At 46.3% G+C, this 24,900-nt stretch overlaps 1 protein-coding gene and 1 pseudogene across 2 annotated transcripts; both read left to right on the top strand.

Annotated features, from left to right (window-relative positions):
• The first annotated feature begins 5,417 nt into the window (after positions 1-5,417).
• LOC147124057 (uncharacterized) lies at positions 5,418-6,852 on the top strand (annotated as a pseudogene).
• A 1,054-nt stretch (positions 6,853-7,906) lies between these two features.
• rwdd4 (RWD domain containing 4) lies at positions 7,907-22,337 on the top strand. Of its 2 annotated transcripts, none has more exons than XM_085980104.1 (6): positions 7,907-8,073; positions 10,312-10,392; positions 17,056-17,165; positions 18,207-18,357; positions 19,094-19,205; positions 20,474-22,337. In XM_085980104.1, exons 1-6 carry the CDS (start codon positions 8,050-8,052, stop codon positions 20,527-20,529), a joined length of 534 nt encoding a protein of 177 aa, XP_085836230.1. In that variant the 5' UTR covers positions 7,907-8,049; the 3' UTR covers positions 20,530-22,337. The 2 variants fall into 2 exon arrangements, with proteins under 2 accessions (XP_085836230.1, XP_085836176.1); XM_085980050.1 differs by lacking the exon at positions 7,907-8,073 and adding an exon at positions 8,317-8,425.
• The last annotated feature ends 2,563 nt before the right edge of the window (positions 22,338-24,900 follow it).

Raw genomic sequence — 24,900 nt, 5'->3', positions numbered from 1 at the left:
GACCGAGTTGGGTAGGATTGATTGCAGAATGGCACTCAAAGGGTTGACGGTGGATAGGCAATGGCAAACATTCAAAGACCGAATGGATGAGCTGCAGAATTTGTTCATCCCAGTTTGGCATAAAAATAAAACAAAAAAGGTGACTCAACCGTGGCTAACAAGGGAAATTAGGGATAGCATAAGATCCAAGGAGACGACATATAAATTGGCCAGAAAAAGCAATAATCCTGAGGATTGGGAGCAGTTTAGGATTCAACAAAGGAGGACAAAGGGATTAATTAAGAAAGGGAAAATAGAATATGAGAGTAAGCTAGCAAGGAACATAAAAACTGACTGTAAAAGCTTTTATAGATATGTGAAGAGAAAAAGATTGGTGAAGTCAAGCGTAGGTCCCTTACAGTCAGAATCAGGGGAATTTATAATGGGAAACAAAAAAATGGCAGACCAACTAAATTCATACTTTGGTTCTGTCTTCACAAAGGAGGACACAAATGACCTCCCAGAGATGCCGGGGAACATAGGGCCTGATGAAAGGGTGGAACTGAAAGAAATCAGTATTTGTAGGGAAATGGTGTTAGGAAAATTGATGGGACTGAAGGCCGATAAATCCCCAGGGCCTGATAATCTACATCCCAGGGTACTTAAGGAAGTGGCCCTAGAAATAGTAGATGCATTGCTGGTCATCTTCCAGAACTCGATAGACTCTGGAACAGTACCCATGGATTGGAGGGTAGCTAATGTTACCCTACTTTTCAAAAAAGGTGGTAGAGAAAAAGCGGGGAATTATAGACCGGTAAGCCTGACATCGATAGTGGGGAAAATGCTAGAATCTATTATAAAAGATGTAATAGCAGAGCACTTGGTAAGCAGTGACAGGATCGGACAAAGTCAACATGGATTTACAAAAGGTAAATCATGCTTGACTAATCTACTGGAATTTTTTGAGGATGTAACTGGTAAAATAGATAAGGGAGAACCAGTGTATTTGGACTTTCAGAAGTCTTTCGATAAGGTCCCACATAAGAGATTAGCGTGCAAAATTAAGGCACATGGGATTGGGGGCAAGGTATTGACTTGGATAGAGAACTGGTTGGCGGACAGAAAGCAAAGAGTTGGAATAAACGGGTCGTTTTCCGAGTGGCAGGCAGTGACTAGTGGGGTACCGCAAGGATCGGTCCTAGGACCCCAGCTGTTCACAATATATATTAATGACCTGGACGAGGGAATTGGATGTAATATCTCCAAATTTGCAGACGACACAAAGCTGGGTGGGAGGGTAAGCTGTGAGGAGGATGTCGTGAAACTCCAGTACGATTTGGGCAGATTGGGTGATTGGGCAGAAACATGGCAAATACACTATAATGTGGATAAATGTGAGGTTATCCACTTTGGTGGCAAAAACAGGAAGGCAGATTATTATTTGAATGGCAATAGATTGGGAGAAGGGGAAGTGCAAAGAGACCTGGGTGTTCTTGTGCACCAGTCGCTGAAGGTAAGCATGCAGGTGCAGCAGGCGGTTAAGAAGGCAAATGGTATGTTGGCCTTCGTAGCAAGAGGGTTCGAGTACAGGAACAAGGATATCTTGCTACAGTCGTACAGGGCCTTGGTGAGACCGCACCTTGAGTATTGTGTGCAGTTTTGGTCGCCTTACCTGAGGAAGGACGTTCTTGCCATGGAAGGAGTGCAGCGAAGATTCACCAGGCTGATACCTGGGATGGCAGGAATGATGTATGAGGAGAGATTGTGTCGATTGGGCTTATACTCACTGGAGTTTAGAAGATTGAGAGGGGATCTCATCGAAACCTATAAAATTCTGTCAGGCCTGGACAGACAGATGCAGGAAGGATGTTTATGATGGCCGGGGAGTCCAGAACCAGGGGTCATAGTCTAAGGATAAGGGGTAAGCCATTTAGGACTGAAATGAGGAGGAATTTCTTCACCCAGAGAATGGTGAACCTGTGGAATTCTCTGCCACAGAGGGCGGTGGAGGCCAGTTCATTAAATATATTCAAAAAAGAGTTGGATATATTTCTTAAGGCTAAAGGGATCAAGGTATATGGGGAGAAGGCAGGGACAGGGTACTGAATTTGGATGATCAGCCATGATCTCATTGAATGGCGGAGCAGGCTCGAAGGGCCGAATGGTCTACTCCTGCTCCTATCTTCTATGTTTCTATGTTTCCTCATCTCAGCCCTAAATGGCCGACCCTTTATTCTGAGACTTTGACTGCTGGTTCTAGACTCCCCAGCCAGGAGAAACATTCTCCTTGCATCTACCCTGTCAAGCCCTGTAAGAATTTTATATGTTTCAATGAGATCATCTCTCATTCTTCTAAACTCTAACGAATGTAGGCCTAGTCTACTCAATCTCTCCTCATAGGACAATCCCCCCATCCCAGGAATCAGCCTGGTGAACCTTCATTGCACTCCCTCTATGGCAAGTATATCCTTCCTTAGGTAAGGAGACCAAAACTGTACGTAATACTCCAGGTGTGGTCTCACCAAGGCCCTATATAATTGCAGTAAGACGTCTTTACTCTTACACTCAAATCCTGGACTTGGCCTGGAGGATGTTGCACAGAGCAGTCCTGTGCAATAAAGTTTTAAGTCGATTCACGGACTCCCAGGCCACCTGCCTTTTCTGTGGCCTGGAGGAGTCCGTGTTTCACATTTATACAGAGTGTGAGAGGTTGCAGCCCCTCTTTCACTACTTGAAGGGGCTGCTCCTCGATTTTTGGTTGCACTTCAGTCCCACGCTCTTGATCTACGATCACCCGGTGCGGAGGGGAGCGGGCAGGTTGGAGGACCTCCTCGTAGGACTGCTCCTGGGCCTGGCTAAGAAAGCCATTAATTGCTCCAGGCAGCGGGCGGTCGAGGGGGTCGTTCAGCCGGATTGCCTGCCTCTCTTCCGCGGCCATGTTCGCGCCCGGGTGGCCCTGGAGATGGAGCACGCGGTGTCCGCCGGCACGCTTGAGTACTTCCACGACCGGTGGGCGCCGCGGGGACTGGAGTGCATCATCAACCCGGCCAACACAATTTTAATTTGATTTGTTTAAGTTTCATTTAAAGTTTTATTAGTTACAGCCAAATTTGTTAAAAGTACTGTTCAAAAGAGTACACTCAAATCCTGGACTTGGCCTGGAGGGTGTTGCACAGAGCAGTCCTGTGCAATAAAGTTTTAAGTCGATTCACGGACTCCCAGGCCACCTGCCTTTTCTGTGGCCTGGAGGAGTCCGTGTTTCACATTTATACAGAGTGTGAGAGGTTGCAGCCCCTCTTTCACTACTTGAAGGGGCTGCTCCTCGATTTTTGGCTGCACTTCAGTCCCACGCTCCTGATCTTTGGTCACACAGTGCGGAGAGGAGCGGGCATGTCGGAGGACCTCCTCGTGGGACTGCTCCTGGGCCTGGCTAAAAAAGCCATTAATTGGTCCAGGCAGCGGGCGGTCGAGGGGGTCATTCAGCCAGATTGCCTGCCTCTCTTCCGCGGCCATGTTCGCGCCCGGGTGGCCCTGGAGATGGAGCACGCGGTGTCCACCGGCACGCTTGAGTACTTCCACGACTGGTGGGCGCCGCGGGGGCTGGAGTGCATTATCAATTCGGACAACCAAATTTTAATTTGATTTGTTAAGTTTTATTTAAAGTTTTATTAATTTACAGTCAATTTGTTTATGTAATTAATCAAAAGAGTACACTCAAATCCTGGACTTGGCCTGGAGGGTGTTGCACAGAGCAGTCCTGTGCAATAAAGTTTTAAGTCGATTCACGGACTCCCAGGCCACCTGCCTTTTCTGTGGGCTAGAGGAGTCCATGTTTCACATTTATACAGAGTGTGTGAGGTTGCAGCCCCTCTTTCACTACTTGAAGGGGCTGCTCCTCGATTTTTGGCTGCACTTCAGTCCCACGCTCCTGATCTTTGGCCACCCGGTGCGGAGGGGAGCGGGCAGGTCGGAGGACCTCCTCATAGGACTGCTCCTGGGCCTGGCCAAAAAAGCCATCAATTGGTCCAGGCAGCGGGCGGTCGAGGGGGTCGTTCAGCCCGATTACCTGCCTCTCTTCCGCGGCCATGTTCGCGCCCGGGTGGCCCTGGAGATGGAGCACGCGGTGTCCACTGGCATGCTTGAGGCATTCCGCGACCAGTAGGTGCCGCGGGGACTGGAGTGCATTATCAACCCTGACAATCAAATTTTAATTTAATTTGTTCCTCTTTTGATAGGACCAGTCAAAAATAAACAAATAGACTGTAACTAATAAAACTTTAAATAATCCTTAGCAAATCAAATTAAAATTTGGTTATCCAATCCAATTATGCACTCCAGTCCCCGCGGCGCCCACCGGTCACGGAAGTGCTCGAGCGCGCCGGCGGACACCGCATGCTCCATCTCCAGGGCCACCCAGGCGCGAACATGGCCGCGGAAGAGAGGGAGGCAATCTGGCTGGACGACCCCCTCGACCGCCCGCTGCCTGGACCAATTGATGGCTTTTTTAGCCAGGCCCAGGAGCAGACCCACGAGGAGGTCCTCCAACCTGCCCGCTCCCCTCCGCACCGGGTGACCGTAGATCAAGAGCGTGGGACTGAAGTGCAACCAAAAATCGAGGAGCAGCCCCTTCAAATAATGGAAGAGGGGCTGCAACCTCTCACATTCAACATATATGTGAAACACGGACTCTAATTTAATTTGTTAAGTTTTATTTAAAGTTTTATTAATTTACAGACAATTTGTTTAAGTATCCAATCAAAAGAGTACACTCAAATCCTGGACTTGGCCTGGAGAGTGTTGCACAGAGCAGTCCTGTGCACTAGAGTTTTAAGTCGATTCACGGACTCCCAGGCCACCTGCCCTTTCTGTGGCCTGAAGGAGTCTGTTTTTCATGTATATATAGAATGTGAGAGGTCGCAGCCCCTCTTTCATTATTTGAAGGGGCTGCTCCTCAATTTTTGGCTGCACTTCAGTCCCACGCTCCTGATCTTTGATCACCCGGTGCAGAGGGGAGCGGGCAGATCGGGGTACCTCCTCATAGGACTGCTCCTGGGCCTGGTCAAAGTGGCTAATAACTGGTCCAGGCAGCAGGCGGTCGAGGGGGCCATTTGGCTTGATTGCCTGCCTCTCTTCCGTGGCCATGTTCGCGCCCGGGTGGCCCTGGAAATGGAGCACACGGTGTCCACCGGCACGCTCGAGGCCTTCCGCAACCGGTGGGCGCCGTAGGGACTGGAGTACATCATCACCACCGGGAATAACATTTTAATTTAAGTTGTTGAGTTTTCTTTAATTTTTTTTTTAGTTACAGTCTATTTGTTTATTGTTGTCACCAATAAGAGTACACTCAAATCCTTTTGTAATAAAGGCCAAGCGATTAATGTGGTACAGTTGAATGGAGTTGGTCACCTTTCGGTGCCTTTCCCAAGTGAGCAATATTCATGTGTGAACCTTTACAGTTAGTGTTAGCAGGATATCCAACTATAGAGGGCATCGCAGTCAGTACCGATCTGTCTTTACCCAGTGTCCACATGTACATATATACGCCCCTCCAGATCCTTCTTCTCCTTCACTTTTCTCTGACCCATCCCTCCTTTCCAATCTCACCCTTTGCCGTGTTTTCACGATCTCCTCTGACCTTCCCCTCTCTGACGCCAAACGATCAGTCCTCAGCAAAGACCTCAGCTTCATTCCCTTATGGCCCCACCTCAATGAATTTCGAGCTCGGCATGATCCTGAGCTCTTCTTCTGTCGCCTTCGCCTCCACGCCCTCTTCTTTGGCCAGGTGTCTTCCCCCCGCACAGCAGACCCTTTCTCCCATCTTCAGAATTCTCGTTCCACATGGACCCCTCCCTCTGATCTCTTACGCTCTCTAGATCTTTTCATTGCGAACTGCTGGCGTGACATCGGCCGTATCAATTTTTCTACTTCACTCACTCACTCTAACCTACCTTCCTCTGAACTTGCAGCACTCCGTTCTCTCAGGTCCAACCCTAACATTGTCATTAAACCTGTGGACAAGGGTGGCGCTGTTGTTGTTTGGCGAACTGATCTCTACCTTGCGGATGCTGAACGCCAACTCTCCAACGCCTCCTCCTACCTCCCCCTGGACCATGACCCCACCACGAAACATCAAGCTATTGTTTCCCAGACTGTCTCTGACCTCATTTCCTCTAGAGATCTTCCCTCCACGACCTCCAACCTCATAGCCCTGCAACCCCATACAGCCCACTTCTACCTCCTTTCCAAGATCCACAAACAGAACTGCCCTGATAGACCCATTGTTTCAGCTTGTTCTTGCCCCACGGAACTGATATCTTCCTATCACAACTCTAATTTTTCTCCTGAAATCACGGCTGCCAATGGTGGAGCGATTAAAATAGAGGATGTGCAAGAGGCCAGAATTGGAGGAGCGTAGAGATGTCTGAGGGTTGTAGGGCTGGAGGAGGTTACAGAGATAGAGAGGGGCGAGGCCATGGAGTGATTTGAAAACAAGGATGAGAATTTTAAAATGCCGGACCATTCTAGTAAATCTTTTTTGTACTTTCTCCAGTGCCTCTATATCCTTTTAATAATGTGGAGACCAGAACTGTTGACAGTACTCCAAGTCGCTAGGTCAAAATCCTGGAACTCTCTCCCTAACAGCATTGTGGGGGGGTCATTCGGCCCGAATGCCTGCCTCTCTTCCGCGGCCATGTTCGCGCCAGTGTGGCCTTGGAGATGGAGGACGTGGTGTCTGCCGGCACGCTCAAGGCCTTCCACGATCGGTGGGCACTGCAGGGACTGGAGTGCATTATCATCACTGGAAACGATATTTTAATTTAATTTGTTAAGTTTCATTTGTTGTGTTTTTTGTTAAGTTACAGTTTTAGTTGATCGCACCAAAACAGGAACAGCACTGTGGGAGTACCTTCACCACACGGACTGCAGCGGTTCAAGAAGGTAGCTCACCACCACCTTCTCAAGGGCAATTAGGGATGGGCAATAAATGCTGGCCTTGCCAGCAACGCCCACATCCCATGAACACATTTTTAAAAAACAAGGTTTTATACTTGAACTAAAGAAAGACTTGCATTTATATAGCACCCTTTCAGGATCTCAGGACATCCCAAAGCGCTTTACAGCCAATGAAGTACTTTTTGAAATGTATTCACTGTTGTAATGTAGGAAACGCAGCAGCCAATTTGCGCACAGCAAGCTCCCACAAACAGCAATGTGATAATGACCAGATAGTCTGTTTAAGTGATGTTGATTGAGGGATAAATATTGGCCAGGACACCGGGGATAGCTCCTCTGCTCTTCTTCGAAGTAGTGCCGTGAGATCTTTTGTGTCCAGCTGAGAGAGCAGATGGGGCCTCGGTTTAATGTGCTCTGAAAGACAGCACCTCAGACAGTTTGCACATTCTCCCTGTGTCTGCGTGGGTTTCCTCCGGGTGCTCCGGTTTCCTCCCACAGTCCAAAGATGTGCGGGTTAGGTTGATTTGGCTATGATAAATTGACCCTTAGTGTTAGGGGATTAAATACGTGGGGTTAGGGGGATAGGGTGGGATATGTGTCGGTGCAGGCTCGATGGGCCGAAATGGCCTCTATCTGCACTGTGGGGATTCTGTGATTCTGTGATCAGACAGTGCCGCACTCCCTCAATACTGCACTGGGAGTGTCACAGCCTAGATTTTTGTGCTCAAGGAAACTTGTGACAGTTGTATATTCCCGTCTGGTGACACTGGGGCGAGTTAGTGTCAACCCGACACGCCAAAAAATGTTTTTTAAAAGGCCAAGCTGGCACTCAATGAAGAGACTCATGCCCCACTGCCTTGGGAGGGGGGACGGGGTGAAGCGCAGGCAAGTTCTGTCACGTGACAGCTGGAGGCGGGATCAGCACCTGATTGGTCATGGGGCACTGACGCCAGGACCAATGGTGTGCTCAGAGAGAGGTCAGAGGGTGAGGGTGAGAGGTCAGGCCGGCTGAGTGGGTGGATTTGGGCGTTAGATGGTCGCCGGAGTGGAGTCTGGGGCTGGATGGAGGCCGTTCGGGTTTAAGGCAGCCAGTGTGAATCCCTTCGGGTAACCGTGATGACGGCCAACGAGGACCAGACGGTGAGCGATGTGGAACGTGGCCCGGGCCGCGACCAACGGGCCAGGCCGCTTGTTGTCAGGAATTCCCCCCCCAGCCCAGCCCAGCCCGGGCCGGAGACTGGAGCCCGGCTGTCGGTGGGGGCTTTCTCCCGGATCTTGCGGAGCTGCAGGCAGGAACTCGCCGGCTCTGCCCTGCCCTGCCTTGTCCTTGCCGTGGGCGGCTTCATTGGGTGGCCCCAGGGGCTACTGAAGGGGACGGGGATGTGAACGCTGGGTGAACCTCTTCAACCCCGTAACAACGGTCATTCAGTCCCCCTAAACTAATGGTCCCGGTAATTGTCCGGCAATGATGAAGCTGCTGGGTATCTGCCAGGTCTGTGAATGTCGAGACTTTCTTATTCCTTACCATGCAGAGCAGCGGCAGCACTGCCAGCTCTTGACAACAGGGTACAGAGAAGGCGGAGGAGGAGAATTGGGTTCTTTCTATGGTTGCCTGTTCCCAATTGCCCTCGAGAAGGTGGTGGTGAGCCACCGCCTTGAACTGCTGTAGTCCATGTGGTGAAAGTGCTCCCATAGTGCTATTAGGGAGGGAGTTCCAGGATTTTGACCCCGCAACAATGAAGGAACGGCGATATATTTCCATTGATATGATAATAACCGCGGATGGACTGATCCTGAGACTGGAAAAGTGAAGAATTGAAAGTTTGGAATAAAATAGTCAATTTGACCCATCAAATCCACTCCACTCAGTCCATCTGTGGTTATTATCGTATCAATGGAAATATATCTGCGTTCCTTCATTGTTGCGGAGTCAAAATCCTGGAGCTCCCTCCCTAACGGCACAATGGGAGTACCTTCACCACATGGAAGGGGCGGGCTAACGAGGCAAGGGAATATACATTAAATGGTAGGATACTGAGAAGTGTAGAGGAACAAAGGGACCTTGGAGTGCAGGTCCACAGATCCCTGAAGGTAGCAGGACAGGTAGATAAGGTGGTTAAGAAGGCATAGGGAATACTTGCCTTTATTAGCCGAGGCATAGAATATAAGAGCAGGGAGGTTATGCTTGGAACTGTATAAAACACTAGTTAGGCCACAGCTAGAGTACTGCGTGCAGTTCTGGTCACCACATTACAGGAAAGATGTGATTGCACTAGAGAGGGTACAGAGGAGATTTACGAGGATGTTGCCTGGACTGGAGAATTTTAGCTACAAGGAAAGATTGGATAGGCTGGGGTTGTTTTCTTTGGAACAGAGGAGGCTGAGGGGAGACTTAATTGAGGTGTATAAAGTTATGAGGGGCCTAGATAGAGTGGACAGGAAGGACCTATTTCCCTTGGCAGAGGGTCAACAACCAGGGGGCATAGATTTAAAGTAATTGGTAGGTGGTTTTGAGGGGAAATTTCTTCACTCAGAGGGTGGTTGGGGTTTGGAACTCACTGTCTGAAAGGGTGGTAGAGGCAGAAACCCTCACCACATTTAAAAAGTGCTTGGATGTGCACTTGAAGTGCTGTAACCTACAAGGCTACGGACCAAGAGCTGGGAAGTGGGATTAGGCTGGATAGCTCTTTGTTGGCCGGCACGGACACGATGAACCGAAATGGCCTCCTTCCGTGCTGTAAATTTCTATAATTCTGTGGACTACAGCGGTTCAAGAAGGCGGCTCACCACCACCTTCTCGAGGGCAATTGGGAACGGGCAATAAGGCCAGTATATATTGCCCATCCCATGAATAAATAAATAAAAAGGGCTTCTATGGTAAAATTTTCATTTGTGTTTTCAATTTTTGGAAATCCATCAAAAATTAGTTGGATCGCATAAAAATTGAGTTAATTTAGCGCTTGTTTGATTTTCTACATTATCCTTGTACTATTCTTGAAGTAAAGGGCCCATAAAACCACCTATATTTGAGGGTTATAGAGAATCTACTGTTGTACATCCAAGAATCTTATGACAAAACCAAAGCGCTGCGGATGCTGGAAATCTGAAATAAAAACAGAAAATGCTGGAAATACTCAGCAGGTCAGTCAGTATTTGTGGAGAGAGAAACAGAGTTAACGTTTCAGGTCGATTACCTTTTGTCAGAACTTGTTTATTCCAGTGTTCTTTAAAAGCAGATCAAACTTCATCTGAATCATCTGATCTGACTGTATGATCATCTGGGTGTAAAAAGATAACTATTTAAAAAAAAAAAAAAAAAAAAAAATGCTTTTCCTCTCTGCTTTAACAATGTTGTAACCAGTGTTGTTTTTTTTTCAGATGGAGCTTGAAGCTCTACAATCCATTTATGAAGGAGATGAATGTTTTAAGGAACTCAGTCCAGTATCTTTTCAATATAGGGTGAGTTACAGTAAGTCATTTAGTACAAATACAATTGGTGAACTTGAGTTTGCAGTGATTGTATGTTAATGGCCTGTATTTTGCGGTGGTAATGACGGTGAAACTGTCAGCATTCGCTGTCATTACCCCTCGGAAACTGACCATAACTTCAGGATTTAACTTGTGCACAGATAAGCACGGAAATGATGTCGTACACAAGATGGCTCCTTTCTGAGCTGTTCTTCTCATCACCTGTATCTGTGGTCATTGCCATCCTTTGCCCTTTCTTTCCCCCCCCCCCCCCCCCCAATCTCCTTTCTTCCATTGCTTAAGATACCCTGCCTCTGAGAGTGAAGCCATTTCAACCCAAACTACAAGTTTAAAGCTACACTGGCGTGTCTTTATTCTCATTGAGCGTTTTCAACTATATTTCCTAAGGAGGCTGAAGGGATGTAACCTGTCGCCCCTGATCCTCTCTAACTTTTACCGCTGCACAATAGAGAGCATCCTGACGAACTGTATCACAGTATGGTATGGCAGCTGTAGCTACTATGACCGGAAAGCCCTGCAGCGGGTAGTCAAAACTGCCCAACGCATTACCGGCACCCGGCTACCGACCATAGAGCACATATATCAGAAACGCTGTTTACGGAGGTCATGGACCATCATCAAAGACCCTACCCACCCCAGCCACAGTCTGTTCGCCCTCCTGCCATCTGGGAGACGCTACAGATGCATTCGCACCCGAACGACCAGATTTAGGAACAGCTTCTTTCCCAGGGCTGTCATCCTACTGAACTCCACAAATAAACTCTAAAGCCTGCACATCTGCCAATGCACTTTATTATGTTTATGTTAATGTATTACAAGCCAAATGAATGTTGAATGTTTAAATGTCTTAATCTAAATGTATACTCTCGGGAGCCGCAAGCCTACATTTCGTTGTACTGCACTTGTGCACTAACAATGACAATAAAGTTGATTATTATTATTATTATTATTATTATTATAACTGCTGGAACTCTGCTGAAACTTGACTTCCATCACTGGATTCCTCGCGAGCAGGACTTCGCTGCTCTACTGACTACGCTGTTTGACTCGGGGGCTGTGGCTTTGCTCTGCTTTTCAGTCGCTTCAGGTCTTACGCTGCTGAATTCTTTTCTCAAATTGGTTTCCAATCTCCTGGACGTCTCTGGATATCTAGACTATGTTTCTGCACTGGATTACACTGTAAGACTTACCTGCTGTGTCTCTATCTCTGCTGCTAAAAGATTTTTTACCTTTTTAAACTGCAGCTGTGTCTCTGCTGAACTGGTTCTACTGGTTTTTCAGCTCTGCTGGCTTCTTGCTCGCAGTTGTTGCTTCACTTGTCCGGTGACTCGTTCTACCGGTTTTCAGCTTTGCTGGTCGCTGGCTTGTGGTTTTATTTTATCTCTGCCGCTTTGATCTACGGTGACCTCCAACTTGCATCAATGTTGCCATCATCTGGATCTGCACCGCTACCGACTCTCATTCCTACAGCAACAACCTCCATCCTCAAACTCTCTACCCCTTCAAATAGCTTCTGGACTTCACTCGTCTGCTTTGGACAGTGGTTCGTCGATGCTCCGTACCGGCCCCATCCTGCTTACGTCAGCTTTGTATTTCCATGGGACCTCTGACTTTGACCCTGTTCTCCCTACTATTGTCTCCAACCTATTCCCTGCTACCAGGAAATATGTATCCCATTAATTATTACATTTAAACAGGCCTATGTAACCTGAGCTTTTTCAGTGTCCATTTGCGTGCGCACTTTGGTGCCGCTCCGGACCCGAGCCATTCAATACTTCCCCTCTCTTCCTTTTCTCTCTCTCCCTCCCTGACCACTCTCTCCTGTCGTCATGCCTCCTTTCATCTCTCCTCTCTCGGATACTCTGCCCTCCCAAATTTCTACCGCAATCCTTCATACTCTTCAACCTTCCTACTCTCGTGCCACCATCCCAGGCTTGACTCCCTCTTGGATAAGCCTACAGCTTCCCTCTGCCTCTCTTGGCATTCTACGACGGGACCATTGAGGCACTCGTCACTGCCTCCTTATAAGCAGCGACCCCAACTGTCCCATCCTACTGTCTCGCCGACCTTCCCGCCCAGCGCGCCCACTGGGGGTAAATCTTGCCAATCTCCTCCCCATCCAACTCATCCACCCCCCCCCCCCCCCCCCCCCCAGCGCTGATCCTGTGGATGCTGGCAGTGGGGCAGCCATCACTGACGCTCTCCACATCTCCCTCCAGAATGTCCGTTCACTTGTGAACAAGGCCCTTGCCATCCATGAGGCTATCGTGGATGATTGCATCGACATCGTGGCCTATCATTGGAGCCATCTTGTGACGGAAGCTTGGTTGAGGGGTGATGACACCTTACCCTTAAATGAAACCTCCCCGCCTGACTATACCTTCCACCACTTACCCTGCTCAGTATGCCATGGTGGCAGTGTGGCGCTCATCACCAAATCACACTTTGGTCTGTCCCCCTACTCCTCCGCCACTTTCTCCTCCTCTAAGCATCTCGCTTTATTCCACCCCTCTCGCCTCTCATTTAAAATTCTCATTCTCTACCGCCCACCCAGGTACCATAAAAACGTTATTACTGAGATATCTTCACTGCTTTCCTCCCTCAACTCTGCACTTGAACGACTTCTCATCCTCTGATTTCAACCTCCAGCTCAATTCATCATGCTCTCTCTCCTGAGTTCACTAGCCTCCTATCCTCCCTTAATTTCTCCCTCTATCCTCCCTTAATCTCTCCCTCCATGTAAACTCCCCAACCCATATTCGCGACCACCCTCTCGACCTTGCCATCTCTCGTGGCCTCGCTACTCACATCGTGTCAATCGCAGATAAGGCCGTCTCTGACCACTTCCTTGTATCGCTCTCCACCCACTTCCCCCTTCCACCCCCACCCCAACCCTACTTCCTTCTGTGTCCGTCCCTGGAACAAACTCTCGCCCAACTCTCTCTCAACTGCACTTATGAAACCAGATTCTCTGATTAAGCACGGATAAAAACTCTCCCAACTCACTTACAACTGCACTTACGAAATCCCAACTGTCCAGCCTTTGGCCCTCCATTCACCATGACATTTTGCAGCTACCGATCTGCTCAACCACACTCTCACCACCACCTTTGATGCCCTAGTCCCTAATAAAACAATTACTCTCTCTCACCCTGGCTGTTCCCCCTGGTACAGCCCTCATCTTTGCTCCCTTAAGTCCAAGGGACGCAGACTTGAACGGATATGGCGGACAACTGGTTTAGCCATTCACTGCCAGATCTGGCTGGACCACATAAAGCATTATCGGGTCTTGCTCTTGTCTGCCAAAATTGCTCACTATTCCAGAATCATTCTGGAATTCAAAGATAAGCCCCGGCTTCTATTCTTCACTACTAACCATCTTCTTAAACCCCTCTTCCCTGTCTCCTCCACCCTCACCTCCGACAACATGTGTGAGGAGCTCATGGATGACTTTGTCTCTAAGATTGAGACCATCCGTTCAGCTGCCTCTACCACTTCCCTTCCTTCCCTTAGCCCACCAGGCCAAACTTCCTCTAAGGTTTCCCCCCTGCCCTAGCCCTGAACTCGCATCTTTCTCCAGTTTCTCTCCGATCTGCCCATGCTCATCTTGTCCACGAGACCCACTTACTGCTCCCTCGACCTTATTTCCACCAAACTGCTGACCACCCAACTTCCTTTTCTGGCTCCCATGTTAGCTGACCTTGTTAACGGTTCTCTCTCCTCGTGTACTGTCCCCCTCTCCCTCAAATCTGCCGTCATCACCCCTCTCCTCAAAAACCACCCCCTGACTCCTCCGTCCTTGCAAACTACCGCCCCATCTCCAACCTCCCTTTCCTCTCAAGTCCTTGAACGTGATGTCGCCTCCCAAATCCGTGCCCATCTTTCCCACAACTGCATGTTTGAATCCCTCCAATCAGGTTTCCGTCCCTGCCACAGTACCGAAATGGCTCTCATCAAAGTCGCAAATGACATCCTTTGTGACAAAGGTAAACTATCCCTCCTCGTCCTTCTTGACTTGTCTGCAGCGTTTGACACATTTGACCACTCCATCCTTCTCCACAGTCGTCCAGCTGGGTGGGACTGCACTCGCCTGGTTCCATTCTTATCTATCTAATAGCCAGAGAATCACCTCAGACGGCTTCTCTTTCCGCTCCCGCATCGTTACCTCTATCCTTGGGCCCCCTCCTATTTCTCGTCTATACATTACCCCTTGGCGGCATCATCTGAAAACAGTGTTAGTTTCCACATGTACGCTGACGATACCCAGCTCTACCTCACAGCCACTTCTTTCGACTCCTCCACAGTCTCTAAATTGTCAGACTGCTTGTCCGACATCCAGTCCTGGATGAGCAGAAATTTTCTCCCAATTAAATATTGGGAAGACCAAAGCCATTGTTTTCGGTCTCCGCCACAAACTCCGTTCCCTAGCCACTGACTCCATCCCTCTCCCTAACATCTGTCAGCGGTTGAACCACACTGTTAACAACTTTGTGTCATATTTGACCTGAAATGAGCTTCCAACCACACATCCGCGGCATAACTAAGACCACCTATTTCCACCTCTAACATCGCCTGTCTCCGCCCTTGCCTCAGCTCATCCGCTGCTGAAACCCTCATCCATGCCTTTGTTACCTCTAGACTTAACTATTCCAACGCACTCCTGGCTGGCCTCCCACATTCTACCCTACGTAGACTTGAGGTGATTCAAAACTCGGCTGCCTGTGTCCTAACTCGCACCAAGTCCCGTTCACCCATCACCCCTGTGCTCGCTGACCTACATTGGCTCTCGACTAAGCAACGCCTCGATTTCAAAATTCTCATCCTTGTTTTCAAATCCCTCCATGGCCTCGACTCTCCCTATCTCTGTAATCTCCTTCAGCCCCACAACCACCCTCCCCCTCACTCGAGATATCTGCGCTCCTCTAATTCTGCCCTCTTGAGCATCCCTAATTACAATCGCTCAACCATTGGTGGCTGTGCCTTCTGTTGCCTAGGCCCTAAGCTCTGGAATTCCCTGCCTAAACCTCTCCACCTCTCTTTCCTCCTTTAAAACGCTTCTTAAAACCGCCTTTAAAATGCTTCTTAAAACCTACCTCTTTGACCTGGCCTAATTTTTCCTTATGTGGCTCGGAGTCAAATTTTTTGTGTTATAATACTCCTGTGAAGCACCTTGGGACGTTTTACTACGTTAAAGACGCTATATAAATACAAGTTGTTGTTGTTGTTGAAATCCCGAAGTTACGCTCCGTCATTACCTGCTCCGCCACAGGCTGCGCTGTGGAACTCCCCATAGATTGCTTTGCCGCTGACTGCAAATTCCAGGCCATAGATTTTGCTAATTCTTCACTTTTCGGCTATCCATCCTGTACTTATACCTTTAGGATTCTAAGTGAGTGAGGTAGGTGCATTAGAGATTTACTCATTTGCACCAGCAGTGTTTCCCTATAGCATCAACGTGTGCAATGGTGGTCTGAATGAAAGGAAACCAAAATACACAATGGGGCAGTAATTCCTCCCCAAACGCGTGAGTACGGAAGGGGTACTCGCGCGTCTGGCCGGAGGAAATGCCAGTTTTCAGCATGCACAGCGCATGCGCTGAAAACCGGCATTTCCTCTCCTCTAACCCAAGAGGTGAAGAGGCTAACGCGTGCACTGTAGGGGGCAGCGCGTGCGTCTTGGATTTCCTCTGTTTTGGGGGATTTGCACATGTGTAAAGGTCTCCGGTCTTTACGCTTGTAAAAAGCACACGTAAGTATTTATTTTTACAGGTAAGTGGTGTTTTAGTGCAATTTAGAAAATTTTTTCCACAGGTTTATTATTTTAAAGAATCTACAATAAGGTAAGTTTAGTTTTAGACCCTTTTTATTAAAAATTTATTTTTTTCAAAAAAAAATTGTTAATTTTTTTAAAACTTATTTATACTTAATTTAATGATTGGGATGTTTTTTTAAAATTTTATTTCAAGTTTAAGTAGTGTTTTGGGGTGCAGTACTTCTCATGAGTTTGACAGTTCTTACACTCAAACTTATGAATGAAGTTTCCCCTCCCCTGATTGGCTGAACAGTGCTCACCTGATTCCAGCCGGCACATCGCACTAACTACGCCGCTGGGTCAGGTTAGCACAGCGCGCCGACATCAGAACCGGGCATCTGACAGGAAATCCACTGCGGGCCAGGTTTCAGATGTCGGCGCGCCGGGTAAGTGCACATCGGGGGCTTGCACGCGCGGCAAGCCCCCGACACCAAGTTCTGGGCCAATATTCATGATGTATTTGTCTTCAGATTGATCTTGAAGTAGGGTTGTGATTGATAGAAGAGGAAGCTGCAGCTGACCCTTGGAAGTGTGGTGCAGTTTAATGGTAGTATTAACTCCCCCACCATTGTTTCCTTAAAAAACTAAGAGTAAGAAATGAAATTGGATGCAACTTTTTGACTGAAAGGGTAATGATAGTTGTGTAATAAATGACCAGAGCCGATTGTTGAATGTTTGAAGGAGGTTTCTCCGATGCATTCGGTCGTCTCAATAAAGTATGTTGTTTCATAAATTGTTAAATCTTGTATTTAGAATATCTTCACTTCTCTGCCAATACTACATTTGACCATTTTTCTGTTTTTTTTCCCTATTTTATTTTAGGTAGGTAACCTTGGCGACCCTAAAGCCTTCCTGCTAGAAATTTCATGGCCTGAAATGTATCCAGAACTGGCCCCAAACATATCATTGAATGCATTCTTCAACAATAGCATGTAAGAGTTCCAATCTATTTAGCAGAGAATGCTGGATAATGTTTTTTATCCTCCTTTCAGTTTTAAAGGTATCTAATTGATTGCTTTGTAAATTAAAATCTAACTACAGGAAACTTCGCGATATCCGGCACCGACGGGACCGGTGTGATGCCGATCTATGAAAACTTCCGGACAGACCAGCGCTAATGTTGAAGGATACGGAGGTTTTCATCTCCGTATCTGACAACAAACACTGTTGCTTAGCAACAGCTTGTAAACAGTCGGCCCGTACCTTGGAAGCATCTCTGTAGCTTAGCAACAGCTTCAGAGAGGCTTTCCAGAGACTGACTGTTTAAAAAAAAAATGCTAGGAGAAGAAAAAAAAGAGAAAAAAACCTAACAAAACGGCTGCTGATTTCTGCCGTTAGATCGAGGTTTCCGGCCATACAACCTCCGGATAAACCAAAGTTTCCTGTATAATCTTTGAATACAAGTGCTCTGTATTCAAGATTTCTGTACCTAAAAATGCACACACCTTTTTGGTAAGAGATCTCCTTCAGTGTGACTCTGCATACAATGCTAAATTCATAACGGGACCAGTCCAGTGTGACCGTCTGTCTGACTGCCAGACTTTGTGGAGCTATTTCTGATGTACCATATGATTATCCCAGAAATGTGCCTGAGAGCCAGCCTATGCAGAGAAGTTAATGGAAACTAGGCTACGACCACAAACAGACATTCCTTTTTTTAAATAACTTCATTCCCACGCTTTTACCCCGTGTACATTGTGGCATAAACAAACAGTTGGCCATATAATTTTGATTACCAACCCGGGTTTCTTCCCTGGCTGATCAAATTACTCATTGTTCCATATTAATGACACATGTTTAACTTAATACTTTGGGTAGCATTTACTAGGGTTGGAAAGTTCCAACTGGCACATGGTATTAAATCATATTTTTCAGTAAAGGTTATGACTAAAATTTTAACCATGTTTGGTTACTCAATTTGGTAACCCATCTGGTAACATCTTGTATTGATGTACATTTTGTGTGCTCTTCAGTTCTTCCTCAGTGAAGCAGAATATAATAGCCAAGCTGCAAGAACAGGTTGAAGCAAACCTAGGGACTGCCATGATGTACACACTGTTTGAATGGGCAAAAGAGAACCATGAGCAGCTCATGGAAAACCACCGCCCAGTAGTTACTACAGTGGTAAGTCTGATATAAAAAGAATGCTCTAACTTTTAAGAAACACTTAATTCTTAAGTGTTCTGTTTTCACTAAAATGCTGCACCGTGAATTTAATCATTTAAAATGTAACCATTCAGCTGCATTATAAGGAACTTATATTGTGCATTCATGTTCATAGTAAAATTGATACTGAAATTTAATTTGGTTTGTAAAATACCTTCAAGGTTTTTTTTAAACCTTTTGAATCGTGTGTGGTCACTTGTTGGTCTCCTCTTCCAGGAGCACGTTAAAACCAAGTTAGCTGGTGTTTTAACATGAGAAACTTGCATTTATATAGCGCCTTTCACGACCTCGTTACGCCACAAAACACTTCGCAGCCAATGGAGTACTTTTGAAGTGGGGTCACTGTTGTAATGTAGGAAATACAGCAGCCAATTTGCATATAGCAAAGTCCCATAAACAGTAATGAGGTAAATTATAAGATCATTTGTTTTTAGGGGTGTTAGTTGATGGATAAATGTTAGGCAGGAACAAAACTCCCCAGCTCTTTGAAAAGTGCCACGGGATCTTTTATGCATCACCTTAAACTAGTGCTTGATATTCAGTCAGCCATTTCCAGAGATTAGATACTTCCTTGCTTTGAGTATGGAGGAATTATTCTTGTGGCCATATGTACTTGTTACAGAAGGGGCTGAAAATGATTAGTTTAATAATGTTGGATTTGTTGTAAAAATGCATACTTTTTTGTTTCCTACAGAACATGTCAATGAATGAAAATACTGGAATGTCTAATACTTCTATGGCTAAGAAAAAGGATAAAAAAGAACAGTTATCAAAATCCCAAAAGAAGAAGTTGGCTGATAAGACAGGTTTGGAATATTGCTATGAAGAGTTAAAATTAATAACTATTGTGTGCATACAAATGAATGATCTGTGTTGTCCCTTTTTGATTCTTTGGCAATATAAATGGAGGTGGGGAGTAGATGTTTTGATGTACAGTATTCTGTTGTCAATTGCACCACGTCTCCACACTTACAATTATCTTGTGACACACATAATTAACACAGCTCACCCTTCCTATTGCAAATTCAGGTCTGTTGCAGATATCACTTTGGGTTCAGTGGTGCCAGCTGCTCTCTTACAGAAGTTGTCTCCCACTGCCCTATATCTGCTAGTGTGTGGTCGTAGGAACTTCAAGTGTAACAATGAAATTCTTTTGTGTTCAGGGCTGGATCGCTGCGTTTCATGCATGTGTACTCCTTCAATCTCTCCGACAGGTGGTCTGAGTTAACACTAGTTGAGGCATTGCTTGGTTCAATCTGTACGTTGTTTCATTCTGTAGTAGGCAAATGTACGAGTATGATGGTCACTTGTTGCAGTTGGTTTAACTACTGCTCGTACGCTCTTACAAAATAAAAACACATGTATACTCACCCACTTCAGGCCCTTTACCTAACGTAAAAGCATGGACTCTCCCTGATCAGAGAACGGGCTCTTCTCTAGCAGCGTGTTGCTGCTTAATTTCCCCCTTTGTCTATTTTTTTTTTTAAAGCCTCTCTTGCAGAGATCACAAAAGGTTTTCAGCACAAAGATGTGATATGTCCTTCAGAATAGCTAAACATCAAGGGATATGGAGATCGGGCAGGAAAGTGGAGTTGAGGTCGAAGATCAGCCATTATCTTACTGACTGGCAGAGCAAGCTTGAGGGGCTGTATGGCCTACTCCTCCTAATTCTTATGTTCTTATGACTAACGAATTGTCCATTGTTTGGGTCATTTGAGAAACAATTTCCCATCCATTGTAATTGCCTTTGCCTACTGTACCTATCATTAAGAGGTCTACAGTTGAATTTGTGTGGCTGTGTTCGGGAAGGACAATTGGACCAAGGTCCCCACTCCTGATTGTTAATCCCTGCTGGCAGAGTGGCTGTTGGTTGAAGCCGGGATTGGTCTTGCTTACTGACACTCGCTGTTGAAGGCTCGCGTGTAAATCATAGCCAAAAGCTGACTGGAATCCATGGAACTGTAGCCTAGGAAGGAGGGGTGGGAAGAAATTGGTGTGAAAGAAACAAATGCTCCTCTTTGAATCTTGCTCTGAGGACAGTTTTTAGTTCTGCTGTTTTTGATTTCTCTATTAGATAACCGAGGGGAACTGCCACGAGGATGGAATTGGGTGGATGTCGTTAAGGTATAACTTCGATTTAAAAAAAAAATAATTTCAAGAATTTGAGGAGTATAATGACCATGTTCACACCTGAACGTAGAATGAGATGGCAACAGTCTGAATGTATTTTAATGTACAGAAAATTTATTAGATGTGATCACAGTTGTAGTTATTTTGAAAGATGTAAAGGAAATGCTCTTTCCCAAAAAGGCCAAAATGTTGGATTTGTAATTTTAATTTCAAGCATTTCAATTACTAATAAGTTTTTCCACTTTCTCTCAAACAAAATCTGCTGATGCCTGATGGATGACTTCGTTCCTGCATATACAGCATGTAAGTTTTTTTTTTTTGTTTTAAAACTTTTCCCACTGCAGAGTAATTTGGCCTGTGCAAGCTGTTATAACTACAGATTGTATTAACTGAGCTGACTGTTGGATGTACCCAGTTAAATGTGAATTTTCTGTGAATAGGCCATACCCTATCTAGTAAAGTTTGACGTGTCTTGTGGTGAAGGCTGGCTAAACTCGGTTTGTCTATTTCTCATTTAAATGAAACCCGCTAGAGGTGTGATTTGAGTCCCCAGTTGGAATGCACCTCGCCCTATGGCTTACAGGTGGCAATTCCTTCCCACCTCACCAAAGCCTCCCTGCCTGGCTATGCATTCTGTCACTTGCCCTACCCAAACCTCTTTCGCCTTTATCCCCAAGTCCCACTTGTGTCCTTTTAATTTTCTCTCTTACTCCCCGCCCCCCCACTTCGCTTCGACTCCACGTCAAGTCACTCCTTATCCTTGATGACTTTGACTTTATCTTGCACCGAAACTCCCTAGTCCTATGCTCCAACTTCTCCACACTTTTATCCTAACTCCGTTCATGTAGCTGCACTTCCTAATTAAGAGTTAGAACCACTAAGTTTGGGGAATGCAAAGGAGGGCATTGCTGATTTTAAAAACGGAGGGTCTGAAAGTGCATGTAGAAAGTTCAAGGTTAGCAATAATTTCAAGCTGAGAAGTTTGAGAAAAAGGTTGTGTCTAGCAAATTCAGTATTTTAGCTTCTGAAAATTGAGTTGCATCTAGCACTAACTCTCACTAACTGTAAATAAACTGTTCAACATTGGACTGGATTTTGTCTCCTTGTAAATTTGAGTGGTTGCTTATTTTCTGATTATCATTTAATCGTTTTGGAAACTTATTCTCGAGCCTCTAAAATGTTGTGGTTTCATTTCCTAATCTCTCTCTTTTCTCCCCCATTTGCAGTTGAGCAAAACTGGCTACAAGGATGATGAGTAACCCAAGTTTGTGGACTGGCGTGAACCTAAAATGTCAAATTTATTTTGCTGGAACACATTCAGTTTCCCATGTTTGTGTGGAAAACCTCTGGTAAAATTACAGCATTTGTTTGGTATGAAATCATTGTGGTTTTTTTTTACTCTACAGACTAGCTGCATATTACAGTGGCAATCGATGCACTAAATCTGTCACCTCAATGGGTCTGTATTTACAAACCAACAGAATAAATTGAGCTACTAAGTTGAAAACACAGTAACCAATTGCTTTAGTGCACATATTTCTAGTGGAGTATACCTCTCTTAAAGTCATGTTTTTAAATTATAAAGCCATGGCTCAATAATTTCCTGAGCAGCATGGCTAAGAGGGTGAACTATCTGCAATCATGCTAACTGTTTTGCTATTTTAACAAGGGCAGGATAGTATTATGGACTGTGCCTCTTTCCCTCCCCCCTCCCCCTTTTGATATCCTATCTTATGAGGAAAATCAACCGGAAATATTCAGGATTCTGGAAATATTCAGGATTTTAATAAAGCTTTTAATATTTGTTATCACATGGACTCTTTTCTTATAAAGCAGGAACTGTTCCCACATCGTGCACACATGATCAATGCAGTCAGGGAGAGACCCTGGATGTTATCTACCTGGATTTCAGGATGGCATTTGACACTGTCCCACATAATGGTCTGTTACGCAAGGTCCAAACCCATGAGTTAAATGGAAAAATAATAACATGGATTGGCAAATGGTTGGTCGACAGACAACAATGAATAGTAGCGCATGGCCAGGTATCTGGTTGGCAGCCAGTTATCAGTTGAATGCCTCAAGGTTCAGTGTTGGGGCTACTGTCGTCTATAATTTTTATAAATGATTTACAGGAAGGAATTGTGTCAAGTGTCCAATTTTAAAACCATGCCAAATTGGGAGCAGTAGCAAATGATGAATATCAATGTGCACAAGTTCAAAAGGATCTTTACAATCTTGATCAGTGGGCAGAGAAATGGCAAATGCAGTTTAATACATGAAATTGTGAGGTGGAGATTTAGCAGACAGAAGGTTGATGTGGATTATGAGGAAAGATAGGGAGACAGATCTTGGTGGGTTTTAGTAGTTAGGTCACTAAAGCTATTGGCACAATGTTCCCAGGCGTTTTTGAAAAAGCAAACCGAGAATGTTAGGATGCATAGCAAGCGTATTACGTATAAATCCACAGAGGTCATTTTAAAACACATCTGGATTACAGTGTGCAGTTTTAGTCTCCCTATTTGAAAAAGGATATTCAGTTATTGTGGGGGCAGTGGGGTTTGTACAGAGAAAGTCTACACAGTTGACCTCAGAACATACGGCATTCCCTTAAGAGGAAAGATTTGACTGCCCTGGGTCTTTTCTGTCTTCAAAAGGCAATATTGAGAGAGGATATGATGGAAGGGATTGATGTTATGAAAGGTTTGGACAAATTGGATTCAAGGAAGCTTTTTCTGCCATATTAGAATTAAGCACAAGTGGTTGTATAAATTGCGGAAAATGGGAAATGCAGGAGCAACTTTTTGTTTTAACTAAATGGGTGATAAGGATGTGGATCAGATTACTGGCATAGGTGATTGGAATAAAAAACCTTAATGAGTTTCAAGAAGAAACAAGACAGGTTCTCGTCACCAAAAGAGATTCAGCATTAATAGAAATGCACCAAGGGAATACTGTGGATAGTATTTCCAGACTTTCGGATTTCCAGCATCCGCAGTATTTTGCTATCGTAATACTGTGGATAGTTGAGCTAGAACAGTGTTTCTCAAACTGTGGCCCATAGACACTTTCCAGGGGGTCGGCGGCCTGTCCGCTCTCCGCCGCCCTGCTCCGTACTTACCTGCGCCGCCGGGGCCATGGTTTTCCTCAAGCTCCGGGACCAAGTAAGTCCCACGCCGCTCATCTTGTTAGTGAGACTGTGTACGAGAAACCGCGGCCGCTGCTTGGGCCTGCGAGCTGGGACCAGGGGATGGTGACTCGAGCCGAGCCGCTGTGGGTGGGTGGGGTAGATCACTGAATGGCCAGTGGGCCAGGCCTCCCCTGGGGGCCGACTCTTCTGCCCCTACCTCGGAATCGGTGTACTCGAATCGCTGCCACTCCCGGTTGCAATGGGGTTTCACTGGCTCCTGCTGGTTTGCTTGTACTGTGCTGGGTTGCCTCCGCTTGAGGTTTGCCAGTGGCCGGTCCCTCAGCTCGTTTAACCTCTGGCTGATTTTATTCGGTTTGAGGCCGGCCTGCTGAGTTGTGATGGATCAGAGGGCGTAGGGTGGTGTGCACCAGGGGTCCATTAGTGAGGGGTGGGGGGTGCGCGGCCGGGCTTTGTGACCCGAAACATTTTTGCGTGCACACAGTGCCCCCTTTGATGGGCTGTGGGTCCGGGGCTGTGCATATGCTGAGTTCTTGATTTGAGCGAGATCCTTTCTCCTGAGTGTGGCAGCTGCAGCAGGTGGTGAATGAACTAACTGCCCCAGGTGGGCAGAGGAAACGCTTCAAGGACACCCTCAAAGCCTCCATGAAAAAGTGCAACATCCCCACTGATACCTGGGAATCCCTGGCCCAAGACCGCACAAAGTGGAGAAGCATCCGGGAAGGCACTGAACACCTCGAGTCTCTTCGCCAGGCGCAAGCGGAAGCCAAGCGCAAGGAGCGCATGTCAACCCAAGGATTGTAGCGAGAGGGTTTGAGTACAGGAACAAGGATGTCTTGCTGCAGTTGTACAGGGTCTTGGTGAGACCACATCTTGAGTATTGTGTGCAGTTTTGGTCGCCTTATCTGAGGAAGGATGTTCTTGCCATGGAAGGAGTTCAGTGAAGATTCACCAGGCTGATACCTGGGATGGCAGGAATGACGTATGAGGAGAGATTGGGTCGATTGGGCTTGTACTCGCTGGAGTTTAGAAGAATGAGAGGGGATCTCATTGAAACTTATAAAATTCTGACAGGACTAGACAGACTAGATGCAGGAAGGATGTTCCCGATGGTCGGGGAGTCCAGAACCAGGGGTCACAGTCTAAGGATAAGGGGTAGGCCATTTAGGACAGAAATGAGGAGGAATTTCTTCACCCAGAGAGTGGTGAACCTGTGGAATTCT

Source organism: Somniosus microcephalus, chromosome 1 (genome assembly GCF_052327205.1).
Source record: "Somniosus microcephalus isolate GS21.2 chromosome 1, FLI_Smic_1.0, whole genome shotgun sequence".
NCBI lineage: Eukaryota > Metazoa > Chordata > Chondrichthyes > Squaliformes > Somniosidae > Somniosus > Somniosus microcephalus.
Note: the sequence above shows the minus strand (reverse complement) of the source record. Positions and strands in the feature narration are given on the sequence as shown.

What these genes read in the sequence shown, in the direction of transcription:
- rwdd4 (XM_085980050.1), top strand. Translation starts at nt 8,399, where the DNA reads ATGATGAAGCTGCTGGGTATCTGCCAG. An exon ending in CAGTATCTTTTCAATATAGG is followed by an intron (nt 10,393 to 17,055) that starts GTGAGTTACAGT and finishes ATTTTATTTTAG; the next exon opens with GTAGGTAACCTTGGCGACCC. An exon ending in GAAGTTGGCTGATAAGACAG is followed by an intron (nt 19,206 to 20,473) that starts GTTTGGAATATT and finishes TTTCTCTATTAG; the next exon opens with ATAACCGAGGGGAACTGCCA.